General features: G+C 32.7%; 3 protein-coding genes across 4 annotated transcripts; all 3 read left to right on the plus strand.

Moving 5' to 3' along the window:
• Positions 1 to 1,248: 1,248 nt before the first annotated feature.
• Positions 1,249 to 4,164, plus strand: LOC18095545 (30S ribosomal protein S20, chloroplastic). Its single transcript, XM_006370153.3, has 3 exons — positions 1,249 to 1,476; positions 1,700 to 1,869; positions 3,645 to 4,164. Exons 1-3 carry the CDS (start codon positions 1,335 to 1,337, stop codon positions 3,879 to 3,881), a joined length of 549 nt encoding a protein of 182 aa, XP_006370215.1. The 5' UTR covers positions 1,249 to 1,334; the 3' UTR covers positions 3,882 to 4,164.
• A 5,226-nt stretch (positions 4,165 to 9,390) lies between these two features.
• LOC18095546 (uncharacterized) lies at positions 9,391 to 12,947 on the plus strand. Of its 2 annotated transcripts, XM_024604694.2 has the most exons (4): positions 9,391 to 9,691; positions 10,112 to 10,203; positions 12,181 to 12,260; positions 12,443 to 12,947. In XM_024604694.2, the coding sequence occupies exons 1-4, from the start codon at positions 9,541 to 9,543 to the stop codon at positions 12,684 to 12,686; spliced, it is 567 nt and encodes a 188-aa protein (XP_024460462.1). In that variant the 5' UTR covers positions 9,391 to 9,540; the 3' UTR covers positions 12,687 to 12,947. The 2 variants fall into 2 exon arrangements, with proteins under 2 accessions (XP_024460462.1, XP_006370216.2); XM_006370154.3 differs by lacking the exon at positions 12,181 to 12,260.
• Positions 12,948 to 13,019: 72 nt separating this feature from the next.
• Positions 13,020 to 15,846, plus strand: LOC18095547 (F-box protein At3g07870). The gene is made up of 2 exons (XM_006370155.3): positions 13,020 to 14,876; positions 15,529 to 15,846. Exons 1-2 carry the CDS (start codon positions 13,707 to 13,709, stop codon positions 15,616 to 15,618), a joined length of 1,260 nt encoding a protein of 419 aa, XP_006370217.1. The 5' UTR covers positions 13,020 to 13,706; the 3' UTR covers positions 15,619 to 15,846.
• The last annotated feature ends 1,484 nt before the right edge of the window (positions 15,847 to 17,330 follow it).

Raw genomic sequence — 17,330 nt, forward strand, 5'->3', positions numbered from 1 at the left:
AATATTGAGTTGGTTGATAGTCGAGCTGAATAGTTTTATTCAATTTGTTTTTGTTGATGAATTGTTTTTTACCTTTTAATGGCATGGAGAATCGTCTGATTAAACAAAACAATTCCTAAGAAACAAAGTTACTAGACACAATTAAGTGCATAATCCATGTTGCGAGATCAAGTATTGTAATCCTAGTAATCTCTTGATCAAGTATCAATCTATTTAATTATATGTGTTTATAAGCATTTCGGTTTGTGATTGAAATTTTTTATATCTAAAAAAAGTTAGAAAAACCTGTATATTTTTTTTAATTTTTAAATAACTTAATTCAATCCGAGAGGAAGCGCAAGTCATATAAGTAGTTATTCACTATGACATGTTCACATATTTTTAATATAATTAAGTATTATTTGGTTAAATTTTATTGTTGTGATTTTGAGATATAAAATGATTTTTTAACATACTACAAATAATTTTTAAAATAAACATTCCATTTTATACTAAATAATTACAACTTAATCTTATATGTTATAAGCGTGTGTATATTTTATTAGAGTAATTATTAAGTTAAAAAAAACTACAAAAAAAGAGTTAAATTGGGTGATGATATATACACACATCCACATTTTATTTCAACAAAAAAACTCTTAATAAAATCAATAACATAAAAAAGGATTTTGACATAGAGTTGCATAAAACAGCTGAATCTATGGAATGTGTGTAATTTTTTTTATAAAAAAAATTAATAGAAAAAATTGTATTTTTAACTAGAAAAAATGAATTTTATAATAAGCAACTATGTTTTAATTACTATTAAAAATAGGGTACCCTGCTTTGTTTAAATTTGCTTTACTTTAAAAGCAAAACAAGTGTTAATCAAATATTTATTTTATATATCAAAAAGTAGTTAAAGCAGTTGTACCTTTAATTATTTGACACGAGATTAAAGAAATAAAAGTGAATTATTAGAGAATTAATTATTATAAGAGCAAATTTTAAGAATAAAAAAGTTAGTTTTTAAGAATGTTTAATGTATTCATAAATTAAAGGGATAAATAATTAAATAATTAATGATGATGTGTGAGATATAACTAAAAATTAATTTGGCATGTATTCTGAGAAAAAAAAAACAGAAGAAAAAGGAGCTGGACAATCGACGAATTACAACCATGATTAGGAAATCCTTACCTGGGCCCAAGTTTTATAATATACTGCTACCCAAACACTCTCCCTAACTAACGATAACAAAGCGGAGAAGCTATTGCCTAGCCATCCTATCCACTTCACAGTCCTCAACATCTCTCATAAGCCAAAAAACACAGAGCCTGCACAGAGTGAAAAATATGGCGACTTCCCTTCTGTCTCCTTGCTTAGGCCTCCCTCCCAAACTCAAAAACCTCTCCCTTAATTCCACAACATGCTCTACGTCCACTTTCAGCTCCCTCAGTTTCTCCTCTTCCCTCTCTCACAGTATCTTCAACAAAGGTAATTTCATTTTCATGACCCTAAAATAAGCATCCTTTTCAACCACATCTTCAAAGTTTTCATCTTTTTGTTAGAAAATGCTAGAATTTTTATTTTGAGAACCCAGAAAAGAAAAAAGAAAAGACCTTTTTAGACCCATTTGTTTGTTTTTCAAGAAAGTTTCAATCTTTTTGTTAAATATTTTTTAGTTTTTTTATTCCAAATGGTGATGTGGGTGTTGTAGGGTGTTTGTCAATGAGGACAACTCAAAGATCAATTCACAATTTCTCTATTGTCTGTGAGTCGACTCCAAAGAAAAAGGCGGATTCAGCTGAAAAGAGAACTCGTCAAGCTGAGAAAAGAAGAGTTTATAATAAAGCTCGCAAGTCTGAAGTTAAAACCCGCATGAAGAAGGTAACTCTCCACCTTTTATTGCTTTTTTTTCTTTTTATGTATGCTTTCATGGGCTTTGCTTTCTTTCTTTTTACAGGTGAAATGGGTATGTTTTCATTGTTATGTGGTCAAGTGTTTGTTTCCAGAATGTTACGAAATTGAAGCGATGTGAAGATTGTTTATACTTTTGTTAAATTGATGGGTTAAGATTGATGTGTTGTGCTCGTGAATTTTTACTTATTTTGCGTCTTAATTTTGTGCGCGCGAAATATCTGTGCTTCCTTTCTTGTCCCATGTTTTGTATATTCTATGTGTTTTGATTTTAAGAATGCTGATAATGGTTGCTTTAAAAAAAAAAAAAAAAAAGCATAGCTGGGAGTTTGGATCTTTGGGTTTTTGTTCCTACATCAGTTCTGTAGCTTTGAGCCGTGACAGAAATAGGTTGCTAGTTTAAACGACTGGAGAGCGAGAGAGAGTCATGTTATGAGTCTAGAGAACATGATGAGTTTTAAGTTTCATCGTGGGAAAATTTCACCATAACTTTCATTAGACGATGCGCTCATATGGTGTTCTGAATGTTGTGTTTTGTGCCTCAATTGTCATGTGTTAAGATGGTAGTTGGTGACCTTGTGCATTTGGTTTTTATATGCATATATCCTCTTTCTACAGAGACTAGCTTTGAGTAGAAATTTCCAATTTTTGACCACTTAAATTGGCATGGAAGGTTTCAGAGTAGGATCAAAGGAACTCACTGATTATTCATGCAATTGCAATTTTACAGTTGATTTAGGTGAATAAATTGGTTTCATTTGCTTCTTGAGATTTCGAGGTGACTGTATTTGGTCTCTCAATTCAACTAATCATGTGAGGGATGGAGGACATGGAAATGCCCTATTGTGAAGAATTTGTAGGAAGGTTGCTGTACTTCTGCAAAAGAATTCCTGCTTATGTTGTGTTTCTTGGATGTTATATAGTGTGCTGAAGCACTCCAATCATTAGAGAAAAGCTCGAAGGCATGATGCCAGTTTCAGTCAAGGCTTGTTTTGTTGCTTACAACAAAGACTGGTAGAAGTGGCTTAAATTTCTGTGTAACCACCATCCCTTGCACTTACTGAATCATTGTCTTTGACCAGCCTTAGAAGAAGAAGCTCACGAGTGATATATACAATTTCTAAGTGCTATTTTAGAGTTTTGGATAGATAACATGCAAAAAATAAGCTTCCGCAGAACTTGATAGTTCTCCCAAGTTTGTTTATATTCGTGTAGAAATCTTAACTATCAATGCACAGTATATACTGGATTTAATGCTTTTTTTGAACTTGTTATTTTGGGTGTATGATGTGAATGCTATCTCCACACTGGATTCTTAATTTGTATGAGACAGGAATACTAGAACTACATACCATGAAGTTAGCATGTGTAGGAATATTAGAATCACATATGTATGAAGTTAGTGTGGGTAGTTTTGCAATGTTGCAGGACTTTGGTGCAAAAAGGGCTTTGGGCGTGAATCTTTGCTTGATAAATGATTAGTACCGCTGACTTAGATGATCTGTGCTCTCAAATTGGCCAATTACTGTTTAAATTTAGTGATCGGGAGTCAATTCAGTTGAGACTAATGGAAATTGGGCTGAATAACTAATTATAATTGCATAATGCTGCTGTGAAAATTTAGGAGTTCTGTGCACTGAATACTAGTAATGGGAAAAATAGAAATTACTAAGCTTTCCCCTTCCCCTTTCTGCTTTGCAGTGATGAGAATCTCATGGATCTCAGAATGGTAATTTTTATTGCAGGTCTTGGAAGCACTGGATGATCTGAAAAAGAAACCTGAAGCACAATTTGAGGAGGTCCTTCCTATTGAAAAGCTAATAGCAGAGGCATACTCGGTGATTGATAAAGCTATAAAAGTGGGAACCTTACATAGAAACACTGGCGCGCGCAGAAAGTCAAGGCTTGCCCGGAGAAAAAAGGCTGTGGAGATTCACCATGGCTGGTATAGTCCTGCTCCTGCAGCAGCAACTGCAAGTTAGGACCCCTTGGTTTACCTTACGTAAAGGAGCATAGAAGAGGGGAATTTTTCTTTGTATTAGGAGGATGATGCTCTCTTTTTTGTTACAGATGTGTAATTCCTTTTGGTGCATATAATAGACATCTATCTGTTCTGTCACCAAAATATGACAATATATGTCGTCAGTATGTCAATTCTTAGCAGAGAACATGCTCTAGAAAGCTAGTTTTTGTGACGATGACTTGTGAATGAATTGCTTGGGTGGATGGGCTGTGAAAGGCCATGCCCCTTGCATATTGCGTGGAGATGGTTAAAGAGGTTAATGGGGGTGGTGTTCAACGATGAGTAAATGATCTTTTTACGGTGATTTGCCCTATGGAAACCTTACTTTTAGTGGACCAGTTGCCATTTAAAATCACCATTTCTACGTTCTTGAAAAAAGAAAGAAAGAAAAAGAAAATCACCAATTTGACCTGTAAAATAATTCCCTTAACGTTCAAACATCCATCATATATGTAACCATCATTGCAATTGATAATTTTTAAATAGAAATTAAGGTAGTGTTTGTGATTTTAAAACATAAAGGATTGATCAAAACAGAGTAACAGTGGTCTGTGCGAAAAAAGCTATGGAAGAAAAATTGGAATTACTCAAAAACTAAGAAAAAATAGTTATTTGACATGTGTTTTTGTTGCGGTTTAGATAATTATTTTTAGCAAAAACAAACTTGAATATACAGGCTTTTACAATGTATTTTTTGACATAAAAAAATCCTAAATATAAATAAAAAAAGTTTATATATATATATTTAATTAAATATATCGAGAATTATTTGTGTTAATAAATGCAAAAAAAATTATTAACGGTAACTAAAAACTAAATTGAAAAAATCAAGAGACAAATGTAGATCATAATTGTGTTTAATAACTTTATTACTATAATTGATTTTTTTTATTTAATCCAATGATAATAAAAATAAACACACATATGGGCTATAGACTGAATTGTATTTAATAACATTATTTATCAGAACCAATATTTTATTTAATAAAACAATAATAAAAAACACAAATAGGAAAGCGATTTAATAAAATTAAAGAGAAAAAAAATAGGGTTGCACAGAAATAATACCTCCTAAGATCATTTTTTTTAAAGCGTATTCATAAATTAATTAAAAACTAAATCATATTTTATCAAAAAACATCATAAAAAATAAAATAAAAATATTGTTGAATGATGAAAGTACAAATAAAAAATATAACAAAAAAAACTCAATGGATAAAAAAAAAAGCCTAGGCACACGGTCCAGGCGATGTGTCTCCTACTGTCTAGTTTCAAGTGACCAAAAGGTCACTGGAAATTCAGGCCAAGGATTTTTTTGCTAAAAATACTTGATTTTCAACCTGTTTTGACCCAAAACACCTAGAAAACACTATATACATTACCATTAACAAACCTATCCATGACCATAAATAGCACAAAAACCCAAAATCAACCTAAAACCAAAAACCTTCATGAGCTCATATTTAACATCACATGCATGGTGAAGGGCAAAGAACACATGATAAACTCCTCTTAATGAAGGAAACTCTTTAACACCAAAATTGATCTTTTATCATTAGAATCTAATTACTCTCTCTCTCCTCCATCAAACTAGGGACTAAAAAAAATAAGAAAAATAAAATTTTAGATTGAAATTAATTTTTTGAAATATTGAGGGACCAAAAGTTTATCATTTGAAAAGTAGGAGGACCAAAGTGAACTTTTTGATCCAATTTTTAAACTACCACCTATTTTCTTTATCTTTTTCACTTTGGTCCTCCTTCTTTCAATCTTGCCCTTCCTCAATAAATTTAAAGAGATTGGCCTTTGATTAGGTCTAAAAAGGATTAAATTGCCAAAATAAAAGTTTGATAATCAAAACAAAAAAAATAAGATAGTGGATCCATAATGGAATATGAGAGGGGTTACACTGTTTTGGTCCATAATGATTATGCCACAGGGTTTAGTTTTTTTCTATTAGCTATTTGACTCGCGCTTCGCTGTGGGTCGGATAATTATTTTTTCAGCAAAAAAATAAATATACTAGCTTTTTCAACATGTTTTTTTGACAAAGAAATGTGAATCATAAATAGAAATGCTTATGCATGCATTTAATTAAATAAATCGAGAACTATTCATGCCAATAAATACAAAAAAAGTCTTAATGTGTCTATTTAACTCGTTTCATCGTGGATCATATAATTTTAGTTTCTAACACAAAAGAATAATTATATAAGTGTTGTTAACATGTTTTTTGACATTGAGAAAAAAATATAACTATAAATCGAAAAGTTGGTGCTTACATATAATAAAATAAAGTGAGGATCAAATGCGTTAATAAATATAAAAAAATTTGTTAAAAGCAATGCCGCATGTAAGATCTCAAGTTAAATTTTAATGTAGTAGAAAAATAGAACAATGTTGCGAGTGTATTTAACTGTATTATGATTTTTTAATTGAGAAACATAAAGACATTATTTACACTAAACGAAATAAATCTTAGAATGTATGAACTGATAAATTGAGAAATAACTCTAATACCAATCAAATTCTAAAATAAAAAAAAATTATTACCCTAAAAGTAAAAGATAGATAAATATGATATCTAACTCCAATTTTTTCCCCTTTAATGCACTCTCTTTTTTTTAAAAAAAAAAAATCTTAATGGTCACTTTTCTTACCAAGAACAAGTAATTTTTATTTTAAAAACACGTCATAAAAAAATTATATATAAATTAGAATAATCTCTTCAAAACATTAAATATACACAAGATAATTAACAAACAACTGCTATTTAAAAAAGGGACTAAATAAAAAATCTAAAAAATAAGAGAGGAGGTATTAATTTAAATATAAATTAAAAATTATTTCAAATAAAAATAAAAATGGTATCAAATAAAAAAACAAAATATGAAAAAAAAGCAAGATGTTGTTAGGCCAGCAAGTCAGGCTCGCGCGCTTGTTTTATTTTGAAGAGGACTAGTGTGCGTGGGCCTTTATTTTTTTATTTTGAAATGAGGCGGGCTATATATTATTTGCCTTAAATTGTTTTGAAGAAAAAAGGCAAGTAATGCGCGACCTATTTCTTCCTAGATTTTTATCATAGTGGTGGTTGAAAAATCAGGATTTTTTTGTTGTTTGACCTAAAAACTCATTTCTCAATCCATTTTTTTAATCCAAAACACCTATAAAACAACATATACCTTTAAACTTTAAAATTGTATATGGCCTCAAATAAGCCAAAAACCAATTCATAAACTCAAAATCAACCTAAAACTAAAAAATTTCCTAAGCTCAGATCTACCATTTTAAGTTATAAAAAAGCCAGATAACACCTATATGATACTCCTCTTAACAAATAGAACTCATTTACACCAAGATTAATTTTTTTATGGCCTAAATTGATGTTAATCAACATTTTCTCTCTCTACTATTGGAATATAATGATTTTCTCTCTCATTTCTCAAACTTTGAGGTTGTCACTTATTTTTCTATTTCTTTTTATTTTGATCCTTTTCCTTTTAATTTTGTTTTTTTTAATAATATAACTTATGGATTGATCTTTAATTTGGTTCTACAAGGATGGAAAAAAAAAAACTCGGTGCACACTGAGTTTGCAATTAAGTTCATTGAGTGTGTGCCTACAATTCAACAGAATAACAATTTTCTATAAATAAAAAAATTTAAGATAAAAAATAATAAAATCTTTTAGCTCAAAGTTATTTTGTCCATATCAAGATTTATGTCTTAGGCAGGTGAGTTCTTTTTTTTCTTTTAATATGAAAATGTTTTAATTCATTTACAATAAGAGTATATTATGTCTGATTTCACATATTAAAGACTAAATCATTTTTTAATTTATACAAAAATAAAAAAATAAATTAAAAAAAAGGAGCCCTATCAACATTTTTACTATAGCTATAGGCTCATATTCACTATAAATTACAATAATAAATTTATGATTTTGCTCCCAAGCCATAAACAATTAGGTTAGCTAAAGGAGATATTAAGATCTTTTAATTTTTTCATGAACAATAAAAAAAATAAAAATACTCCTAGGGCAAAAAAAATTAGGCATGGCATATAAGGGCATTTACGTCTTTTCACCTTTAAATGCATTTAGATTTTACTTCTGCCACTTTGGTCAGAGTCATTCATTTTTTTCCTTTGGTTTTTTTATTATTCTTAACTGGGGTAAGGGGCATATTTGTCGTTTTACATTTAAATAATATTAAAAACATAGTTGGCGCGTGCATCACACATGTCAGTGCGTGAAGGAATGTTATGATCTTCAAGTGGACAAACGGTGGCTTCCAAATCATCTTAGCAGACCCTCCATCCCTGGTCGACGCGTGTCTTGAATGGATCTCAAGTTTAGCTGTAATAACCTTTTTTTATTATTCTCTCTCCTCCTTAGTTTTTTTGTCGACCTTGTAAATTTTCAAAGCTGCCACTCAATTTGTTTTGCTTTTGGATTTGATCCTTGTTCTCTTGGTTTCTAATTTTTGAAGTTTTGATTTTTTTTTTCAAATTCACCCTTCAATTCTAATTTGTCATGCGTTGTTTTTTTTTTACTTTGGTCCTTATTCTTTTGATTTCTAATCTTTTTTTCTAACCCTTTTGTGCAATTTTTACCGGTTTTCAATTTCATCCCTTAATCCAAATTTATGGTATATTAATTTTTCAATTTAATCCTTATTTTTTTTATTTTGTTTTTTATTTATTTTTCTTCTCAATTTCACTATTCAATCGAAAATTTATGGTTGCCCTCTATTTTTTTTTTTTATCTTCATTCTTCTAATTCCTATTTTTTGGATCCTTTTGTATGATTGAATTTTTTTTTCCCACAATTTCATCCTTCAATGTTTGAATAATTGAGGATTGGGTTTTGTGTTTTGTTTTTTATTTATGATGTTTTTAATCTATTGACTTGGGTAATGAATTTGAAAAATTAATGCGAATTGACATCCTTTTATTTGGTTCATTTTCTTTTCTAATTTCATTGTTTGATATTATTATTTTTTAAAAAATTAGCTTTATGGTTTTCTTGAAATAAAATTTTATATTGGTTATCTCGATCTCATGACTTGAGCTATGAATTTTACAAGTTAATCCGGGTTGACTTGCCTCTGAGTAAATTACTCAGGTTATATGTTTATCATGTTATTTCGAGTTGATCAAGACTTTTTTTTATCATTTTTTTTATTTAATTTCATTCTTCCAATGTTTTTTTTTTTTCCAAGTTTTCATCATCTTTTATTTATTTTTTTTCTGTTTATTATTACTTATTATTTTTTTATTATTTAATTAAAATAAAATCAATTTATTAAATCTAATCAGAGCTAATAGCCCAAGACCCAAGTAAAACTTAATAAAACAAAACCATTGACTTTTTATTTTATTTTAAAAAAAGCATGTTGTTTCGGTTCTTTTATTATTAAATTATTAATGTTAACTTGAGTTAACAAGTAGACGGCGGAACACTCCACTTATTAAAAAACTTGTTAAATTAAACAAGAACCTTATTTCCTTCTTTTCTACAGTGTGGGTTTGATTCTTCTAGTGCCCAGTAGTGAAAGCCGATTCCATTTGATTCAAATTGTGATCTCAAAATTTCCCGCGGCACAGAGACAAAGAGGATGATGGTGACAACTGCAATTCACTGCTTGACTCTTCCTTGCATGCCAAGGAATCCATCTCTCACCACCAACCTTTCTCTCTCTTCTCATCTAAAGCTTGCAACTTCCAGGCCTCTCTCTAACCTCCTTTCTCATGGTCTCTTCTCCAAAGGTATATTACAAGCCTCTTTCTCTTGCAAATTACATTTTCTATGCGAATCAAGATAACCCATTTGCTTAAAGTAATTGCTTGGTGGCCAGAAAGCAAAATTTTGGGTCTTTGATGTTTGGTTGTTGCTTTTTTGGGAAACCAAAATACCCATCTCCGTTTTTGGTGCGTTATCAATCACATTCGAGTTTAAATTTTGTTCTTACTTCGATTATTTGTAACCAAACAGAGAAAATGGATTTATTTATTTTTGCATTTATTAAGTACTCAGGTTTTCTCAAATTTAATCGTCTATATTTAAAAAAAAAAAAAATTCTTTTCTACTTCTTTCACTAATGCCTTTCATTTTCTAGGTACCAAACAGAGCAAAATGCATATGGGAGACTTTTTTTCCTAAAGTAATGGGCTTTTGTCAATTCTCAGGTTTTCTGTCAATAAACACTATTGAGAGGTCAATTCGTCAGTCTGTTGTTTGCATGGCTAGAAGATATGGTGCCAATACTAGGAAGAGAAAGGTACCTCCTTTCAAATTCATGCCAGTTTCACTAAAATTTGCCTAAACACCATATGTATATTTCCTCCTATTGTTGTCTGTACCATTTTAGAAAGATGACTAATTGTGTTGAGAAGCATGCCTTCTGTTTTACTGACAGATTCTAGATAAGTTGGTCCTTTGCAATCATAAATTTATATGTGAAAGCTATGGAGAATTTTGAAGTTATGGATGATGAATGTTGGTTTGGAGTTAGTGGTATTTTACTAGATTTTGAAAAGATAGATGACTGCGAAATGTGAAACATGAATTCCTCAACAAGGTGGAGAAAGTGGACAGATGATGCTTGTAGTCAGCATTTCAATGATGGTTAACGGAGAACTTAAAACATGGTTTAATGGTTGAATGGAGCTGTGATAAAGTGGAATACCCCTCCTTCCTATGCATGCTCTTCAATGTGCCATCTTTGCTGCACATGTTTTAGAGGACTGTGTTCTCAAAATTAGCGCGCACAAGAGTGGTTTAGCCAACTTCTATTTTGAGCCTGATATTATGGATCAAATCCCGCTTCAGTTGGTTGTACCAACTAAGACAGGCGTTTGGGATTATGGTAGATGTTGCTGTTTAAAGTGCTTTTTACTTGGAAATACATCAAAATAATATTTTTATTATTATTTTTAAAAAATTATTTTTGATACTAACACCTTAAAAAGATCAAAAAACATAAAAAAAAAAATTAATTCGAAGAAAAAAAATTCAAAATTTTTAAAAGTATGGTTGGATCGCAAAAACAAACACTGTCCTTGAGCGCCACCTTCACTATTTGGGTATTCCTTTCTGTTCAAACCTTCAGCACAGCTTTAGGATCAGTTGGTATAAGGATTTTAAAGAGATTGGCTGGATTGAAAGGGCCTTTGTTCTCTGTTGATGGTCTCAGTACTTGATGATCCTTTTTTCAGCAATCCCTACTCCTATATATCTTTGTTTAAGGTTGCAGTTGGTGCTGCTCTTATAAAATTGGAGAGGTATCTTTTGTGATCTTAAAGAATTGAGTTTAAAAGGTGGATCCAAGACAATCAAAATCTGAAAGGGTCTTGGGACTGGGAAGATAACACTTAAGAATAACTTAAGTAGCTGAAGGGTTTTGACGTTCTCTTCTTGAGAGCATAAAGTGCTTTGAAGTGTATATGGCCTCTTACATAAGTGGTTGGGTGCTAAAGTTTGTGTTTATGACACCCATTTGAACCTATAAATTTCATCTCTGAGGTATTTTTATATCCTCTAATTCATCATAAGGTTGGAGAGATGGTTGATGATTTGAATTTTGGTAAAATTTCTGGATTTGGGGAATTCTGTGTATATTCTCCCCGTCTCTTTTCTCTTTCAACTATTCGTTGCTCTCCTACCTTTAATTTCAACAATCCCAAAGTGAATCTTTTCTTGAAATTTTTATTTTCTTTGCAACTTTACCCACATTCTAATCACCAATTCCTTTTTCAAGGATAAATAGGAGAATTTTGGACTTGGGATACTTCAGAAAAGTTTACGTGCGAATCATTGGTTGTTCATTCTACATATAGTCCTACCCCCTCTCAATATCGTTTGACTATTATATCTCAAACATTAAGGTGCTCTCTAAAATTACATATGTTTTTGCTTTGTAGAATTGCAGTCCTTCATAACATTTTAACAATTTGTTGCAAGAAAGAAGGCTTAATTGTGTTATCAATAAGTGCATGCATGTGTACTGTTAGGTGTGAAATAACTTATTCATGCATCCATGTATCTTCCCTCAAAGCTTGGAGGGGTACTTTCTTTTGAGTCAATTTGCAGCTTTTGGAAATTGTAAGTTGTTGACATATTGTGGCAGTTTGTTTGTTTTCCAAAATTTTGGTGTATCTTCTGTGAGACAAGATTATAGAATTTTTCAGGACAAGCATTTATCTTTGCATTTGATTTGGGATAAAAAATAGTGCTCTATTACTTGTTTTTTGTTCAGGTGCTTTCTTGGACGATTGCAGAGTTGGTTTCCAGTTTCTTATTTCTTCTGTTCTTGAGAAGCTGCCTCTTCTCTTTTAAGTACATTATTCTTGTCTCTATCATACTAAACTTTTTTTTTCCTTTCAAAAGAAGATTTATTTTCTTATCAAAAGCATTTTTTGTATTTTGATTTTATGCCATCATTAATTTGAAAATGAAAATCAATTTTTGAAAGGGCTTAGAGTGTCTCTAAATCTCAAACCTTCGAGTTCTGCCTGCAGATACAGAGCAGAAGAAAGGGTGGTGACCGAGAGAAGAAGAAGAAGCGTAGAAGGAAGGCAGCCAGGAAGAATAAGGATAGCTTCAAAATCATCCGGCTTGTCTCAGCAGCAGGAACTGGATATGTCTATGCCAAGAGAAAAGGAAAGAGGAGTGAGAAGCTTGAGATTAAGAAATATGACCCTGTTGTCAAGCATCATGTTTTCTTTAAAGAATCAAAATGAATACAGTGAGAAGAGTCTTTAAAGAATCAAAATGAAGACAGTGAGAAGCTTGTGCATAGCCTTTTTATTCTCTTAAACTTTTGCTGGATCATGTACTCCTAACATTGTTTCTTGTGGACGAGTTTTAATGTGGCAGTGCCAAACACAGGCCATGGTTAGCTGGTAGAACTTTTTGTAGGCTATTAACTCTTACGAGAAGAAAATTTGTGAATAACTTGCTTATATTTTGATTTTTTGGGCTGTTCTTCCTCATGGTTATAAAAAGCTTGGGTGCTTTTCTGAAGATAGATGTGGTACTCTTTTAGCATCATAGAGAAGGAGTTCACTTTGTTCAAGAAAGCTGCTAATTGACTCGTGCATAAAATAATACATTTGTTGGGATCCTCTCCGAGGGTTGACCTTAAGATCGAGACCAAGATAAAATCATGAGCTTTCTTCCGAATAAATAGTCCCTTGCCATTGCTAGGGCAAACGGGATTTTCAATATAAAACCCACGCAACAAATTCGGAGCCCACCATCTCCCAAACCAGTAAAGTAGACGACTTCTTGAATCAGATTCTCTGTTCTTGAAGAGAGCCTTAAAACCGAACCAAGATCACCCAACCTCTCTCTTCCTCTTCTCTTTTATACGGACATTGGGCGATTCGACCATATTCATCGCATCTCTTTCCCAGTTTCTTTCGTTCTCCTGCTTCATTTTCCTCATATCCCAATCTGCCTACAATTACTTCCATCTAGTTACAAGTATCACCATAATTGATCTTGCATCCATTTCTCTCCAAAACCCCACGAGCTTCCTCGTGCTTCTTTATCGACTTGAAGCAAGTAATTGAAAGTTATATCATCTGGCATACAGCAACTTTTTTTCTCTCTCTCTTGCATATGGCACCCCCATTCTCTGAATCTTGCACAAATTAACAACTTCGTTCTTTCATTTCCTTGCAAACTGCCAAAGCTTTCAAGAACCCCTCTTCTTGAAGCGAAGTTCACCTTATATATTCACTCATCCTGTCCCTCTAAACAAGAAACCTTTACGCCTCCATGGATCATAGAAGGAAGAAAGTGACAAAAACCGAAACCACCGACCTCCCGGATTGTTTGCTGGAAGAGATACTATCGAGATTGCCCATGAGGTCACCTGCCCTAGGGCAATGCAGGTTGGTTTGCAAAACTTGGCTTCACTTGATTTCAGAGACTTACTTTTCCAAACTAAAGCTTGAATCACACCCTCGCATGTTGGTGAAAACCATACCCGAAACGTACCAATCAAGAGAAATCATTTCAGTTCGGATAGCGGAAGGAGTTAATGGTAGAACTTTCCAGGTTGAGAGGTCAAAGAAGCTTGTTCCGAAAATGGACTTGCCCACTTCAAATTTTGAGTTAGTGAATTCTTGTCATGGTTTGCTTTGCATATCAGAAGGCAAATCCCGCAATGTTATTCATGTTTGCAATCCAGTTTTTCGTGAGCATATAACAATCTCGGTAAATAGACCCCTGCCGTTTTATCACAATAGTTTTTGTCTTGGACTTGGCATCACCAATGGCAAATTTGAGTTCAAAGTGTTGCGAACTTTTTGTCTTAAGACCAATAGAAGAGCTCCAGGTTACCCTAGGGCTGAGATATACACAATTGGCACGAAAAAATGGAGACGAATAGGAAATCCTCTTTCTTGCATTGAAAAACTGGATTTTGATACTTCTGTGCATGGTTATATCCACTGGATTCCTGATCAAAAAATTTTGCAGTTTATTTGTTCTTTTAACTTTGGAAAAGAGCAGTTTGGGCAATTGCCATTACCTCCTACATATGATGGAAATGATGCCAGGGTAAAGTTGGGAGTTTTGAAAGATTGTCTATGTGTGAGTGTTCCTGAGAAGGTTGGCAGTGTTGATAAATTTGGCATATGGGTTATGAAGAAGTATGGCATCAAGCAGTCCTGGATCCAACAGTATGTGATTGAAAACCTCTATCCAGACGTTGGCCGCTTGAAATTTTATGAACCCTTAATTTTCTTGAGCACTGGCGAAATCTTGATATCATTCAATGGTGAATTCTTAGTCTGCTACAACACAACACTGAAAAAGCTTGCGAAGAAGAGTACAATAACTCAAACTAAGGGAGGTATCCATGCGATTGCATATAATCCAAGTTTAGTTTCACTCAACGTTGTTGCAAGAGGAGAAAAAGTGCGGACACTGCCAGAGCCAGAGGTAACTCTTTGCTAATCCTTGAAATAATAATACTGTTTATTTTGATAATTTCATACGTATATATCACTATTAACATCATGCATATCTGCATGCATGTTGTTCTACTTCTCCATAGAAAAACTTGATTGGTCTTCCAGATTAGAATTCTTGATTCTCTCTGGATCTTGAAATCAAAATATAATCTAGCATGGTGCCAAAGAGTTTGTTCAGATTCCGAACTTATGATACAGATATGCATGTGCATAAGCAAAACAAGCGTTGCCAATTTTGATGCAGACGCACAGATTATGGAAATTTGCTTTCTTTCAATGTGTTAATGTCAAAAAATTCCTTGCTCAAAGTTGACTTGTTTACTTTATTCATGGAAGGTTAGGTAATGTGCTAGTTTCTTTAATGGCAGATTTTGGTGATCTGAGGGTATATTTCATGTAGTTTTTATGGAAATAGAAAAACTTGTTTGGTCTTCCAAGGTTTTAGTCATATAGTTTTGGCATGATTTGAGCTTCAGTAATTATGGTTGCAATTTAACACCTTTCTAAGAGCATCTTATCTCCAGCAGAGTAATTTCTGGATGCATGAATTACTAGACTTGGTGGACTGAGTTTATCTACTATTATTGATTGTTTCTATGTCCGTTAAAATTTCATGACAGAAAAAGAAAGGTGATGAAGAGGGAAAAGTTTCAACCCTTTCATCTGAGATCGGAGTCAGATTCTGTGAAGGTGAGAGGTTACCAGAGTAAGAGGTCAAAGAATTCTGAGACTGTCATAATGCAAATGCCAGTAAAATCAAGTTCACTCCTGAAAGATCATTTCTGCACATGAATTTTGTCAAGGTTGTTGCTATTCTAAAAGGAGTATATTTGTCAATGACCAGCTATTGTAGTGATACTCTATTATGAAATACTGAAATTGTGATCTTTAAGTGATGGCATTTGATTGTAATGCTAATGGGGATTTGAGTCTTTTAATCATGTTTGCACTTGCTTAGATTGCTCTTTTTTAGTCTCATTTTTTATTGATGTTTTAAGGAGCCATAATTAGAAATAACTGACATTTTTCTAGTGGGATTTCGCTCTAGCATTGGAGCATAGGAATTCAGTAGCAATGAGTGTATAGAAGCAGTTTGGATTTGCTAATCCACCCGGACTGTGAATGCCTGTGGTTTTTGGGTGATTGCAAGAACTTTTAACTGCAATATCTTCTTTCTTTTTCATATACCTGCACACTGCAGCCATCCTTTCCTAGACCTTCTGGGTGAAATTGCCACAACATAAGCATTCTTCTTAGCAAGCGACAGAATCACATCTGCTTGGGTGGTCGACACAAGCGACAGAACCACCAACCTTGATGGCACAAATCTACAGGTTCTGCCTTCTTTACTTCTGCTAATGCTCCTCTTTCTCTACACCATCAAGAAAACGATTATGACAAGAACTCCAATTATAGAGAGGACAAATCCGACTAAACCGGCAAGAAAGATCCTCACTCATTGGAAATCACATGTCCTCTCATTTCCTCAAAATTTCCTTCTACTCAGAAAGATCCCTCTTCGCCCACCTTCCCCTGATTGGAAGACCAACTCGATCGCAAATCAATCAACTCACCCTTGCAAACATAGAAACAGGGAGGACTGTTTATTTTAAAAATTATTTTTGATATTAATACATCAAAATAATATGAAAATATCAAAAAAATATTAATTTAAAATAAAAAAAAAATTAAATCTTTTCAAAAACATTTTTAAAACCACATGTGGTTACTGGATGCCATGGAAAGACTAACCCTTATTTCGGCGCAATTCCTATTATTTTCCAGTGCAATTGCTAAATTTGCGTAGCAGCGGGAATTTTTCTTGCAGCTCGTTTTCTTCCTCTTTTCGTAAAATTACATCTTCTATACGCAATGGAATGCCATTCACTCTGATTCAGTTCCTAGCAATTTCCTTGCCCTGGTTCTTATAACTAAACAGATCCAACAAAAAGAACGACAAGAGATCATGTATTAATATGGTACCTTCTAGTTGAGAACCAAGGAACAAAGGCTGCAGAGCAAGTTTCTGTATAGCAACAAAACTCATTTCCAAGCTAGTTGAAAAAAAAATAGTGTTACGTCTAGTTGGTAAGGATCCTTTGCTCATAGAAGAACCAAAACAAACAATCAGTAACACTAATATCATATTCTTTCCTCTAGATGCGGTTCAAATAACTTGCTCATTATTCATCAAAAAGGAAAAAAAGAAAACTGAAAGAGCAAACAAACTTTCTGCACTGAAATATTACAAGTGAAATGTCGAATATCCTACATGCTAAGTAAGGCAAACTTACTGGACTGTTATGATATCACAGCTTGCCTCCTCTCTATTGCTCATTCTACCATGGCATCCATGGAAGCTTCACCAGCTTCCTTATGTTTTCTTTTATTCTTACCTGTGTCTTGAGATGCAAATATACAC

The sequence above is a fragment of the Populus trichocarpa genome, chromosome 1 (assembly GCF_000002775.5).
Source record: "Populus trichocarpa isolate Nisqually-1 chromosome 1, P.trichocarpa_v4.1, whole genome shotgun sequence".
Taxonomy (NCBI): domain Eukaryota; kingdom Viridiplantae; phylum Streptophyta; class Magnoliopsida; order Malpighiales; family Salicaceae; genus Populus; species Populus trichocarpa.

Bases quoted from the DNA above. Each gene is read 5' to 3' on its own strand.
- LOC18095547 (XM_006370155.3), top strand. From the start codon at position 13,707: ATGGATCATAGAAGGAAGAAAGTGACAAAAACCGAAACCACCGACCTC. The intron at 14,877-15,528 runs GTAACTCTTTGC...ATTTCATGACAG, and splicing joins GGACACTGCCAGAGCCAGAG to AAAAAGAAAGGTGATGAAGA.
- LOC18095546 (XM_024604694.2), top strand. From the start codon at position 9,541: ATGATGGTGACAACTGCAATTCACTGCTTGACTCTTCCTTGCATGCCA. The intron at 9,692-10,111 runs GTATATTACAAG...GTCAATTCTCAG, and splicing joins TCATGGTCTCTTCTCCAAAG to GTTTTCTGTCAATAAACACT. The intron at 12,261-12,442 runs GTACATTATTCT...TTCTGCCTGCAG, and splicing joins AGCTGCCTCTTCTCTTTTAA to ATACAGAGCAGAAGAAAGGG.
- LOC18095545 (XM_006370153.3), top strand. From the start codon at position 1,335: ATGGCGACTTCCCTTCTGTCTCCTTGCTTAGGCCTCCCTCCCAAACTC. The intron at 1,477-1,699 runs GTAATTTCATTT...TGGGTGTTGTAG, and splicing joins TCACAGTATCTTCAACAAAG to GGTGTTTGTCAATGAGGACA. The intron at 1,870-3,644 runs GTAACTCTCCAC...TTTTTATTGCAG, and splicing joins TTAAAACCCGCATGAAGAAG to GTCTTGGAAGCACTGGATGA.